The sequence below is a fragment of the Pagrus pagrus genome, assembly GCF_965226575.1.
Source record: "Pagrus pagrus genome assembly, chromosome: 10".
Taxonomy (NCBI): domain Eukaryota; kingdom Metazoa; phylum Chordata; class Actinopteri; order Spariformes; family Sparidae; genus Pagrus; species Pagrus pagrus.
The window spans coordinates 2,561,391-2,573,964 of NC_140194.1; the positions used below are offsets into that span (position 1 = coordinate 2,561,391).

The 12,574-nt window shown below is 41.4% G+C and overlaps 1 protein-coding gene across 1 annotated transcript; it reads left to right on the forward strand.

The window, feature by feature from the left end:
* Positions 1–360: 360 nt before the first annotated feature.
* fezf1 (FEZ family zinc finger 1) lies at positions 361–6,667 on the forward strand. The gene is made up of 4 exons (XM_084363765.1): positions 361–1,389; positions 2,244–2,378; positions 3,140–3,272; positions 6,089–6,667. Exons 1-4 carry the CDS (start codon positions 574–576, stop codon positions 6,322–6,324), a joined length of 1,320 nt encoding a protein of 439 aa, XP_084219891.1. The 5' UTR covers positions 361–573; the 3' UTR covers positions 6,325–6,667.
* The last annotated feature ends 5,907 nt before the right edge of the window (positions 6,668–12,574 follow it).

Below are 12,574 nucleotides of genomic sequence, written 5' to 3' on the forward strand. Positions count from 1 at the left end.
AGTTCACCCGCGTGTGCAGCTCTGTGTCCTCTCTGAGGCGTGCGTAAAAGGGCTGGGTTTCAGGAGCCAGAGATGCGTCCAAATCTGATCTAAAGCTCTGACAGCTCCTGACCTCGCGGCCGCTGCGCGTCTGGCGTACTGCGATTAGAAAAAAAAAAAATGATGTCACGCGAAGCCACAAGGGGACCTGGGATTTACCAAATACCTTCCAGTTGAGCAGGAGTCCTGCCAAGTAAGGGACAACCTCCTCCTCCTCTCTTCCTCCTCTTCCAGCGGCGACAAGTGCAGAGAATCGACGGAGGAGAATTGAGCAAATTATCTACTTTTGCGCGCTCCTTCCTGGACGGTAACGATCGACGAGGTCTCGGCTCTCCGCACGCCGTTATCGAGCGAGCCGCGGCCGCCCTGTTGCCGTCAATAAGCGGGGGGAACTGCCGATTAGGAGGGGGGGTTCCCCGGCAGATGATGCCCTTTCCTGCGGGCCGGTGAGGAGCAGCACCGACCCCCGGCTTCCCTCCAGCAGCTTCTCGTTGTTGTTGTTGTTGTTGTCGCGGCGCGGTTGATGCGGAGGTGATGGACGGTCCTCTCCGCCGCCCAGCGGGGATCCTCGGCTCCCCCCCGGCTTCTGGGAGCCAGCCCGCGGGCTCCGACATGCTCACCTCCGGCGGCAGCAGCAGCAAGCCTCTCGCTTTCTCCATCGACCGGATTATGGCCAGGACGCCCGAGCCCAAGTCGATACCGCTCCCCAGCTGGTTCCAGTCCGCTCCCGTGGGGAAACCCGACGTTTGTCCGTCCTCGCTGCATTGTATGATCCCGCTGGTGCCGCTCGGCTACGAGCCGGGCCACCGGCTCAGCATCAGCGGGCTGGATCCGGGCCACCTCGACGCGTCCTCTCTCGCCGCTCCCGCAGACTTTTTGGGCTTCGGGTTGAACTATAAGAACCAGCAGGAGGACTCCGCTGTGAGCCAAAGCGCCGGCCAGTACAAACTCTTCAGACCCCGGGTGGTGAACCAGTCCTCCTTCCCCACCATGGGCACCGTGTGCTACCTGAACTGCAGCGGGGACGGCAGTGCGTGTCCTCCGCCGGCCGGCCTGGTCAACCTGCACCCGATGGCCTCGTACCTGCTCACCGCCCGGCACAAAGCCTTCATGGCGGAGAAGAGCAAGCCGGGCCTGCAGCAGGCCGGGGAGCGGTACCCGGTGTCCGGCGTGCAGGCCTTCAAGGAGCTGTCTCAGAGCCAGATCCAGCACTACATGAAGGAGCGGGACCAGATCCTCACCGACAAGATCTTCAAGGGCTCCGCGGCGGCGGCGGCGGCGGCGGCCCGGCTGAGCGGCTCCTGTGCCGGCAGCAAGCCCAAAGTCTTCACCTGCGAGGTCTGCGGCAAGGTGAGAGTCCGCCAGAGGTCCAGTGTGGTTCCGTCCACCAGCTGGAAACTAAAAGAAAAACCAGCACCTGAACGATCAAATGTTAACTTCTGCTATTTTTTACAATTTAAGTCTTTTTTTCTGGATTTATTTATTTCATTAAAATCCAAAAGTCTTTTTTTAAAATCATATTTCACATGTTAAAGGGCGTAAAAGTAGAATATCAGATTTTAATTCGTTTTAATTTAGAGTTTAATGATCAAAATTAAACTAATTCTGACTGTTTTAAAGAAGAATTTATTAATATTTTAAAAAATCATGTTTTCTGACTCGATGTGAAAAACTAAACATTTGTTTAAAATGACTTCAATCTGATTAAAATCATTTTGTTTTTTATTTTGTTGAAAATGTTGAAGTGTTAAAAACATTTTTATTCAGAAAGTGGAAATATTTAAGTTGAGCAAAAAAAAAAAAAAAAAAAGAAAGAAAAGGATTTATTTTCTTTATGAAATTAAAATAAATGATTTATTAACAGAAGATATTCAGTGTTCTGGAGCGGGCGGGTGTTTGTCTCGGTGCCGCAGTTGTTGCACATTAGCTTTAATTAGACTCAATCTGATAATTAAATGGTTTTTTCTCATTATTTTTGGATTTAATGTCAAACAAACTGTTAATAAACCTTCAAACTGGGACATGAAGGAACATTAAGATGATTTTAAGGGTAAATTTCCGGTTTGTTCCTGAAAATGTTCTTTATTATGAAGAGAAGGTTTAAACAAGTCGGACTCATTTTTTTATTTTTAATGTTGATTATGTGACGTTTCCTATTATTAATATTAACATGTTTTATCATGATTTATTATTTTCTCTTGCAGGTGTTTAACGCGCACTACAACCTGACCCGCCACATGCCCGTGCACACCGGCGCGCGGCCGTTCGTGTGTAAAGTTTGCGGGAAAGGATTCCGACAGGCGAGCACGCTGTGCCGGCACAAGATCATCCACACTCAGGTGAGACGCGTCCACACGCGCACAGACATCAGCTCAGTGTGGACACGAGAGCAAAGACTCGGTTTATTTTAAGTTTTTGTCTTTATGTTTATTTATTTATTTATTTATTTATTTATTTATTACACGTTTATTAAATGAATTAGACCCAATAAAAGAGACAGAAACTGTTCTGTGACGCATCAAGATTTAAAAAAATAAAAAATAAAATGTGATTATTTATTAAGGTGTTAATTATTCCTGTATTTAAATGCCTGTCAATCAAATCTGAAAGCGGTAACAGTTTCCAATCAGATGCTTTTCTGTGTATTGTGGGCGGGACCTTTGTGAGACTTTTAATTAAAAGTGTGTTTGATGATCGGAAACATCAGAGAGATGTCGCGTGAGGCCCAACTTCCGTTTTTTATCCCCTTTAATAAAAAAAACATCTGACAGATGAAGGGAGGTGAACTGAGCAGAAGTTTTAGTGTGAATGAATATTTAACTTTATTTAAACTTTGCGTTTGGACAGACTGACGGACTTCAGTGTGTTTGTTGCGCGTGAGCTCCTCCTGTGGCCTCGTGTGACGTCATGTTACCGCAGATTAAAGTTTCCTCGTAAAAATAATAGATAAGATAATAATTTAGTTAAAAATCTAAAATAAAACTATAATATCTGAACTTAATTACCGTGTAAAGACTCTTCATGCATCTCTGTGATGTTCTCTCGTGTTTTCATTCGAGGCCATAACGTTTATTTTTTATTCCTTCTTTCTTTTCTCCAGGAAAAACCGCACAAGTGTAATCAGTGCGGGAAAGCCTTCAACCGCAGCTCCACGCTCAACACGCACACGCGCATCCACGCGGGATACAAACCGTTCGTGTGCGAGTTTTGCGGCAAAGGATTTCATCAGAAAGGTGAGAAACAAAACCCGCAGAAATACTTTTAATGTTTTATTAAAGGTTCAAACAAACAAACTAACTTCATGTATTTAATTTAATGTTTGTATAATTATTATAATCAACACATCTGCCTCTAATAATCATAATCATAATCATAATAACAATAATAATAATAATAATAATAACAATGACTCCACTGTGCCGCTCTCTGGTTCACATCTTAATTTAAAGGAGCATTCTGTAGTTTTTGGGGATAAACAAACTAAATAAACAAACTGAACTTAAAGGACAAAAACACAATTTATACTGTTTTACTGATTTTCCTCTGAGATCAGCTTGTTTATTCACTTACTGAAGAAATATATATTTTCTTAGTTTGAATCTCTTCTTTAAAATCTACGTAGTGCCCCTTTAAACAGAAGCAGTGCATTTAGCAGAAAGGGTTCACTTTAGTTTAACATGATATTTTAAAGGGGAGGAGACAGAATAATGCAAACATCTCGCAGAAAGTCAGCGGCTCAGACCGGGCTGAACGCCAAGTCAGCAGCATCTGTCAGCCGTCAGTCAGAGACACAAATCGTCTGCAAACTGTCGGAGCGTAAATGAACTGAACCAGGAAACATAAAGAGGAAGTCGTGACGGACAGACGGGCGGATAAATACACAGCAGGCTGGACGGGGAGGAACAATGTGACGGACTCTCTCCGGATACAAAAGACATCGTGAACACAAACCAGCAGCGAATCACAATATTATCGAACAATCGTTAAAATGTGACAAAACAGGATCGTGGTGACGTCCTGCAGAGCTGCGGAGACGTCCCGTTTGTCCGGTCCAGACTCCGGCACACGTCACATCATCAGGACTTTAGTGGATTCAAAATAACCACGGCTCGATGTTTCTTTTCTTACCGTATCGTGACGCCCGGAGAGCGGAGGCGTGATGCAAAACTACATTTGACAATCTGCAGATTTTAAAAACGTAAACCACGGCTGGAGAAAGAAAAAAAATATCCATACTTGATCCCATTTTCGACGCCGCAGGGAAAAAATGAACTAAAGGTATAAAAAATTTGATTTTTATTAAAGAAGAAATAAATAAAATAACAAGACTTTTCTTTCCTCGGTCGGTCGAAGTGAACGGCATGAAGTCTGCAGCTCACGTTAAATATCAGGTTTTATTCAGAATCATTCGTTGTTGTTTTCTCTTTAGATTGAACCTTTAAAAATAAACAAATGGTAAAAGTTGGTGTTAATTTTAAACGATTACCTCGAAATGAACCAAGTAACGTAGACGATTCAATGTAAGTGCACGAGCTGAACTTGAAATTATTATTCTGATTTACTTTGGTTATTTTGAGGTGAGATCGCAGATTTTACGGCAGGTACAGGTGTAATAATACTGCAGAATATGAGTATTACTGTGTATTTTATCGTTTTATTGAAGCTTTACTGTGTTCATCTTTTAAATGTTGCAGCTGGTGATAATTTAATGATTTTATACTTCAGGGTAGTTTGATCAAGTGAAGTACAAGAGCCTCAAAATTCGAGTAAAAGTACTTAGTTACTTTCAGTTCCTCCTCACTACTCACAGATCATCAGCAGAGTCGGAGGCTGATTCAAACTAAATTAAATTTGACTCTCAGCAATCGTTTTCATTTTTCCTCAGGTTTATTAATTTCTGCTCTCAGTATCATACTTTTGTTCCCTGAATAAATCATTTGTGGCCTTAAATTGTTTAATTAGTCTTCTTGATTCTCTAAACGTTCCTGTCAGATGACTTCACGTGCTCCTCCTGCGTCTCACTCGCACAGCTATGAAGTTAAAATCTGTGTTTACGAACTAAATTCTGCTAATTATCAAAATCTTCTGAGCAAAATCAGCCACCGAAGACTCTCTGACACCGAGGTCTGATTCTGCCTGACGTCCGTGAGTTTAACATCAGGATCCACTGCAGACGGACACTTTGAGCTGTCTGCTTCAGTCCCAGCACTGAAAATAAAATATATCAAGAAAGGTTCGATGAAGTAGAAAGAAAATCTGCATTTTTTTGGTCTGATTTTAAATTCACAACATTATTACGATATCTAAAGAATTAGAAATTTAAAATCCTGGCAGTCAAATCTGTCTTTAACTCTGTTTACTGTGTTTTGTCTCTTTTTTTGCCAAATAAACGACCCTTTACAACACGAGTGTGTGGAGGTGGAGAGAGTCCGTGTACAAAAAGAACAATTATAACTTCTCACTAATTACTCGTACAAAAAAAAAAAAAAAAAAGACAACCATGAACTCGTAAACAAAAGATGCACTAGGCCGAACGTCTCTGCTGGATTATTCAGACGATATTATCAACACAATATCTATATTTCATGGTTATCATGATGCTTCAAATGAGCCTTTTCTTGTAGCTTCAGTTTAATATTTTTAAATCTGAGGAGGTCATGAGCTGATTAACAGGAGATAAGAATAAAAACATGTTTCTTTTACATTAATCCTTTTAATTCTTTAAAAAGTATTTTAACCAGAGCGATTAATATATCAGTCGTGTTGCTCGATATGCAAACTTTGTTTTTACTGATTACGATGCAGACAGTTGAATTCCCGGTGACGTTAACTGTTCGAGTGCACTGATGACAGACAATAATTTGTTAAAGTGTAAAACATCTTTATCACCACATTTAAGGGATCATTGCCAAATATGTGTGTTTATCAGCTGATATCAGAATTTCAATCTATAATCGACGTTTACAAACTGTGTCAGAGTGTGTTTGTAGTTTCCTTGTGTTTTCTCGCCCCGATCTGACTTCTCGTCTTCTCCGACTTTTTTGCGCAGGAAACTACAAGAACCACAAGCTGACGCACAGCGGGGAGAAGCAGTTCAAGTGCTCCATCTGCAGCAAGGCGTTCCACCAGGTGTACAACCTCACCTTCCACATGCACACGCACAACGACAAGAAGCCCTTCACCTGCCCCACCTGCGGGAAGGGCTTCTGCAGGAACTTTGACCTGAAGAAGCACATCAGGAAGCTGCACGACCCGGCCAGCCCTCAGTCGCCTCCGCAGGCCTGAGCGCCGACTCTGCCTCCCCCCTCGCGTCCCGACACACCAAAAAACACACACGAGGTCCGCTGTGACCTTCATCAGGCCTGGAACTGAACTTTAGTCCTTGTGTGCCAGATTTCTGTGCCCTCACATCACCAATCTGTGTGCTTTGTCCCCCAAAAATGAGTAACTTTGAACCTCCAATGACTTAATTAGTTTCCTCTGGTGGCTGATTCTCACGACATCCTGCTGTCACATCCTCCAGATGTTGTCCAGACAAAATATCTTTCATTTAGTCTCTTTGGAGACGATAAGAAGTTCGTCAAAAGGGGCCGAGATATCCCGACTTTTAATCTGATTTCAGCCCTCAAAATCCTACACTTCCCATAATGCAACTGGATCTTAGTGTCTTTTTGTTAGACGCTTTCAAACGCCACGTGTCAAGTTTGTCACTTCTATGAATTTGCAGTCTCGAAGCTCAAGCTGGGTCATAACCCTGATGACATCACCATGACGTCATCAGGGTTATTTTCCCAGACGTGACCGACCCGCCCCCCCGCCGACGACACTGAGCGAGTCAGCGGGGAAAATCGAGACTTTTAATTTGGACCGGCGGGGTTTCTTTGCCTGACACGGATGATAACCAGTCGTGTGGTTCGGGGGGCGGCGCAGCTTCGGTTTATCACAGATGAAAGTTTATAGTCACGACAGAAGAAACACGGTTAACGTCAGTATTTCCAAAAGTCCAAGTTAAAGACGCATTTTTTAATGAAATCTATGAAATCCAGCAGTATTTTCTCACATGATGTATTTTGATCCTAATTTGCTGAACTTTTGAATCAGTTAAATTCAAGTAAACTCTCTGATGAGGTCGGTGTATGTCCACAAAGTCTGCCATGTTTAAATACAAAGTCCTTTAAACAACGTGCATTTTATTTGTACTAATGTTCCTGATGTGACTCAGAAGAAACGCAAGGAAACCTCGTCCTCGACTCCTCCGGTCGCATCTCGGGGGCCTGTTGACCCCAAACTTGACCCCTTCCTCTTGAACTTCACCCTGCAAAAGCCATCAGGACACTTCTCAACCCCTCCAGGCCTGATACGACCCCTGACCTCTGACCCCTCTGGCCCTGACGCCGGCCTGGAAACTGACAGGAGAAACCCGGCCGACTGGCAGCGTCCGTCGCTCTCAGCTCGCGTTGGACTGAGGACACGTCACAGAGGACGAGCTGAACTTTGACTCTCCTGCCCTCTGATTATTAGTCAGTTATATTATAATGGTGGCTAATTATTATATCATTAGTCATCAGTGATTAGTTTTCATTATTTTTCAGTTGCGTCTCAGGATGTGAGATTGATGAACTCTGAGACCAGAGATGTTGCAGAGGTGAAACAACACAAACTGCTCGTTTGACCAGATTTATACGAACATTTTAAAGATTAAGTCCGTAAATAATCTTTATTCTTCTTGTCAACAAATCCATGAAAAGAAAAAACAACAGTGAATTGATTTTATTAACAATTGTTGCGTATCAAAGCCTGATATATCTTCTTCCTCTGTGCTCGACTCGATCTGAATTTTGATTAATCCACCGCTTAAAAATAGCCACATTTTAAAAAGTGATACTATATATTTCTGAGTTGTTTTTCAAGATTTACGTCTTCAGTAGGAGCCGGTTCCCTCGTCTCGAAGTCAGTGGTTTTTCTGAATTGGTTTTCATTTAGATGCCTGAAATGTGGTTAAAGGGATTTTTTACGTTTTGTTGTACGACATAAAATCTGCCACTTAATGCCCCATATTTAAATTATAAAGCGCTTACATGTCTTAGAAACGGCGGTTGCAAACAAGTGGTCGGGGACAGTAAACCTCTTCACATTGCAGCTGGTTTATAGCCTCACGTTAGCTTTGAAAATCATAAAAGTTGTGTTTTTTTCCTTTTGTTTCGTCGAGGGAACCAGGCCGATGCTAACTTGCAGGTCAGCCTGCAAACATACATAATCCCTGCAGCGGTTTGGAGCTGAGAGCCGCAGACTGGAAGTCAGAATGTTTAGACAAACAGACTGACACGTTGTTGTTTTTTGTCTTTTCATTGGATTTGCTGACAATAAGAAAATGTCGACTAACAGCAGACTTGTACTTTAACATGTTAGCGTGAAGAGCAGAGGCCTCTCTGACAAATTTGGATATGAACAACAGTAGTTTGACTGAACAGTCCACGGACCGACCTCTCCCGGAGGTTTCGACCATATATACACTTTTCACAAACAAATGAAGTCTACTCAGTTTTCATCACATCGGCCAAATATAGATTATGATCACAGCTGGTTGTATATTTGTAACATGTGCGACCACCTTACATCCACAATGAGTCAACAGTGAAGGACTTGTAGGATTTTATTTTGGCAGTTTTGTCCATCGATTCTGTCAGTGATAAAAAAACATTTTACTCACGAAGAGATCTGGATGATCAGGTTCCTGATGAAACTGAGAAGACTTCCTGCTTCAGCTTTGGCCCTCTGTGCTCACCGTAGTTGTGTGCAGGGATTGATTTTCACCAACATCTCAGATGTTCACCCCAGTTCCTCATTTCAGTGCCGCTGTTGATGAGTACAGCGTTATTATTATGCTACTGATAGAACGCACTGTTGAAACTATGGAAAGATGACCCAAGTTGTACCTAGAATGGCACCCAGTAGAGTGCATACCTCTGCAAAGGCCTAACTGTTCCCTTTTGTACTCACTCATAGATGCCAGCCACCTGAATACGCAGGAGTTTTTTCATCAAGGCTCCCTGAGAAATTAATGAAAATGTCAAAAACCGCAAAGTTAAAGGTGCAATATGTAAACAGAAAAGGGGGAAACATATTAACAGAGTAACTGCAAACTGCTGCTTACTGTAGCTGGTTAGCTCAGTTAGCCGTGAAGCTAGCTGTCCTGTTAGCTCTCCTGAGTATGCACAGACTGGAGGCGATGGGGACAGAGAAGCCTCGGACCGCTGCAGCTAGCTGGTTAGCATTTTACCTTTAGAAGATGTGTCTGCAACACACTACAAAGATGCCTTAAAGTCAACACTAATATTTATTCACATTCTGTTGAGAAGTACTTTTCGTTTTACATATTGCATCGTTAAAGAAAGTGAGAAAATAATTCCTGGATCCGTCCGTTTATCAGGATACGCACCAAAAGTTAACCGGGTCTATTCTGGGCCGAGACACATCCTCCATCCAACTTTCATGAAAATCAGTTCAGCAGTGTTTGTGTAATCCTGGTGACAAACCAACAAACAGGCACGTTACTTCAAATAAAAATGACTATAATTTCTACACTGTTGATGTCATTTGGATGCAAACACCCTGAACTCAAAGCTGAGAGCAACAGTTTCATATAAAACACAATCTGCTGCACTGAGCTCACAGCTTCACCTCCTCATCTCTGGTCCTGACTGACAGTCAGCCAGTCAGACAGTCAGTCAGTCAGTCGGTCAGCCTGTTGTTATTTTTGATTTCAATCTCAGGATTATTGTAAAAAAAAAAAAAAAAAAGTGTTTTATGATATTTATTTTAAATTGTACCACTGTTATAAAAAAATTTCTTGTCACGGTGAAGGTTAGTTTGTTTGGGGCCTCCGGCTGCAGAGGCTTATCAAGAAAAAATAATAAATAAAATCAACTGTGTGTGATCACTTCCTCAATCATTTTTTTAAAGTGCTCCACTATAACATACAAGATATGCTGACTGCATAAAAGCTTTAAAAAAAGTAAAGATATAAATAAATACATTGCTTTTCTCCATATGCTGGAGTTTAGAGTTATTTTACAATATAAAAAACTATTTTTGCTTTAAGTCTCATCGCTGCTGTAAAGCAGGCGCATTAAAAAATATATCTCATCATCACAAACTTTATTCACAAATACATTACAAGTCTACAGAAGCACACAGCAACACACTATTACGTTTACATTAAGTACCAGCAAATTCAAGAAATAGTCAGGTTGTATGTTAAACTATGAAGTTCATTTCTGTCAGGAAATCAAACAATCTAGTAAATTATTGACTTTGTGTCTCATCATAAATCACTTTTTCTCTTTAAGTTCTTATAACGCCTTTTGTGGTGAACATTATGACATGACAAGATGATTTGTGAATTTTATGTCAAAATCAAGCAAGAAAAAATCTAATTCATGATTATTTTTTAAAATAATCACCAGGCATCAAAATCAAAAGATGGACTAGATGATATTAAATCAGATAAATGACGTTCTGAATGTCAAGATTTTGTTAAATTATGCGATGCTGAATTCACTTTTCATTTTTAAAATCGCAATTATGACTTAATAAGTGACTCATCTCATAGTTTTTACTGACCTCAACCACTTGTCACCTTTTTACCCTCTTCCTGCCACAGATTAGCGTCCATACAACACAGATATTGATATGAAAATAGTAAATAACACATAAGATCAATATGTTTGAGAGCCTGTGTATCATTATGAAAATGTGTCGGCACAAAAATGAATTATCATTTTAAATAAACACAACAAATTCTGGATGATACAAAAGCAGAAAAATCTTTTCTCACTTCTCGTGTTAAAATCTCATCGAACAGAAACAGAACGATTGCTCTTTTTTTTCAATGAACTTTATTGAAACAAATCCAACAAGGACACAATAAAGCAATCAGCAGCGTAACTCGTGTAGGCTGAAGGCTGATCTGTGCACAAACGCACCAGGCGGAGGACGATGAAAGCAAAAGAACAATTATTAAATTAAAACTTTGTAATGCATAGTTTATGTTTTAACAGCAGTAATGGAAGGTAACTAAGTACATTTACTCAAGTACTGTACTTAGGTAGCCTGTTATTTTGAGGTACTTGTACTTTACTTGAGTATTTTCATTTTCTGCTACTTTATACTTCCAAATATTGTACTTTTACTCCACTACATTCATTTGACAACTTTAGTTACTTTGCAGATTACACGCTGCATCAGAGCCAATGTGGCACATTTTAAAATTAATTTATAAGATTAAAAAAAAGAAAAACACTAATTCTGATAATCAGAAAAATGCTGATTATTGGATCAGATAATCGTCCAGGTCAGAATATTCAGCGTATACATACACGTAAATATACGTGGAATCTACCTTTACTTGTACCTCTGATACTTAAGTACAGTTAATATCAGATACTTTAACACATTATCTTTACTTTTACTCAAGTATGAGTTTTGGGTACACATACAGAAGAGTGTTAGGGCCAGGGGGAAAAATGAGAGGAGGACGTTATTATTTTTCATTATGCATTTCAAGAAAAAAGTTGAAATACAATTTTTGATAATTAATGTAGCCAACACATTCTCATAATGCGTCTTGTTTTCTCTACTTTGGTTATGATAAACCATAAGTGAATACTGTATCGCATAACTTAGCAAAATCTTGACATCCAGTACGTCATTTATCTGATTTAATATCATCTCGTCCATCTTCTTCTGGCCCTCACACTCTTCTGTACATCTCTGGTATTCAGCTCCTGTGAAATTTAACTCAGTTTGACTTCATTCTTGTACATTTTGATTCATTGATGTCAAAAAATAAAAAACTTCTAGCTGAGGACAGAAACAGTGAATCTAAACAATGAAACTGTCCAAGGTTATGTTTTTTTTTCACTCTGTACTTTATTAATAAAAAACAACAAACAGAGTCATTAAAAACATTAAAGGTGAAGTTAAGAGCAAATCCTCCGTCATCGCGGTGCGACGGGCCACGCGGGAGGCGGCTCCTCATCTCTGGCAGCTGATTGGTGGAGAGACTTCAGTACTGTACACGCTCATGAACGTCCTGCAGACACAGCACGTGCTCTGAGAACTACAGCTTGCGGGCAGAGCCTCCTTGGAGACGGACGCTCGTTTTTCTCCACTGGGCAGCTCTTACGGGCGGTCACACCCACGTAGCTCCGCCCGGCCTCGGACTTGATCAAACTATCCCCGCTCCTCTGTTCCTCTATCTGGACTACAAACAAACACAGACATGGGTGTGTTCGTGTGAGACGCTGCTCTGCGCGTGTACGGTCATACAGCACTGTAGCCGCCCACGCGGGGTGCGCTGCGAACAAAAACAAAGGCCCCGCTGTGCGTCTCCACGGAGGAATTCCTCTTTAACCTGCAGCCACAGCCTGGCAGCATGGAGCCGGAACCCCGGGGGGCTCACCTTCAGAATAAAAGACAGTTGTTGTCAGGACTGCGCTTCTTGCTCAGAAATGATCTGCAGCTTCAATAAATA

Excerpts from the sequence above, each read along its gene's own strand:
- fezf1 (XM_084363765.1), top strand. The coding sequence starts at position 574 with ATGGACGGTCCTCTCCGCCGCCCAGCGGGGATCCTCGGCTCCCCCCCG. Across the intron at positions 2,379-3,139 it reads ACAAGATCATCCACACTCAG|GAAAAACCGCACAAGTGTAA; the intron begins GTGAGACGCGTC and ends TCTTTTCTCCAG. Across the intron at positions 3,273-6,088 it reads CAAAGGATTTCATCAGAAAG|GAAACTACAAGAACCACAAG; the intron begins GTGAGAAACAAA and ends TTTTTTGCGCAG.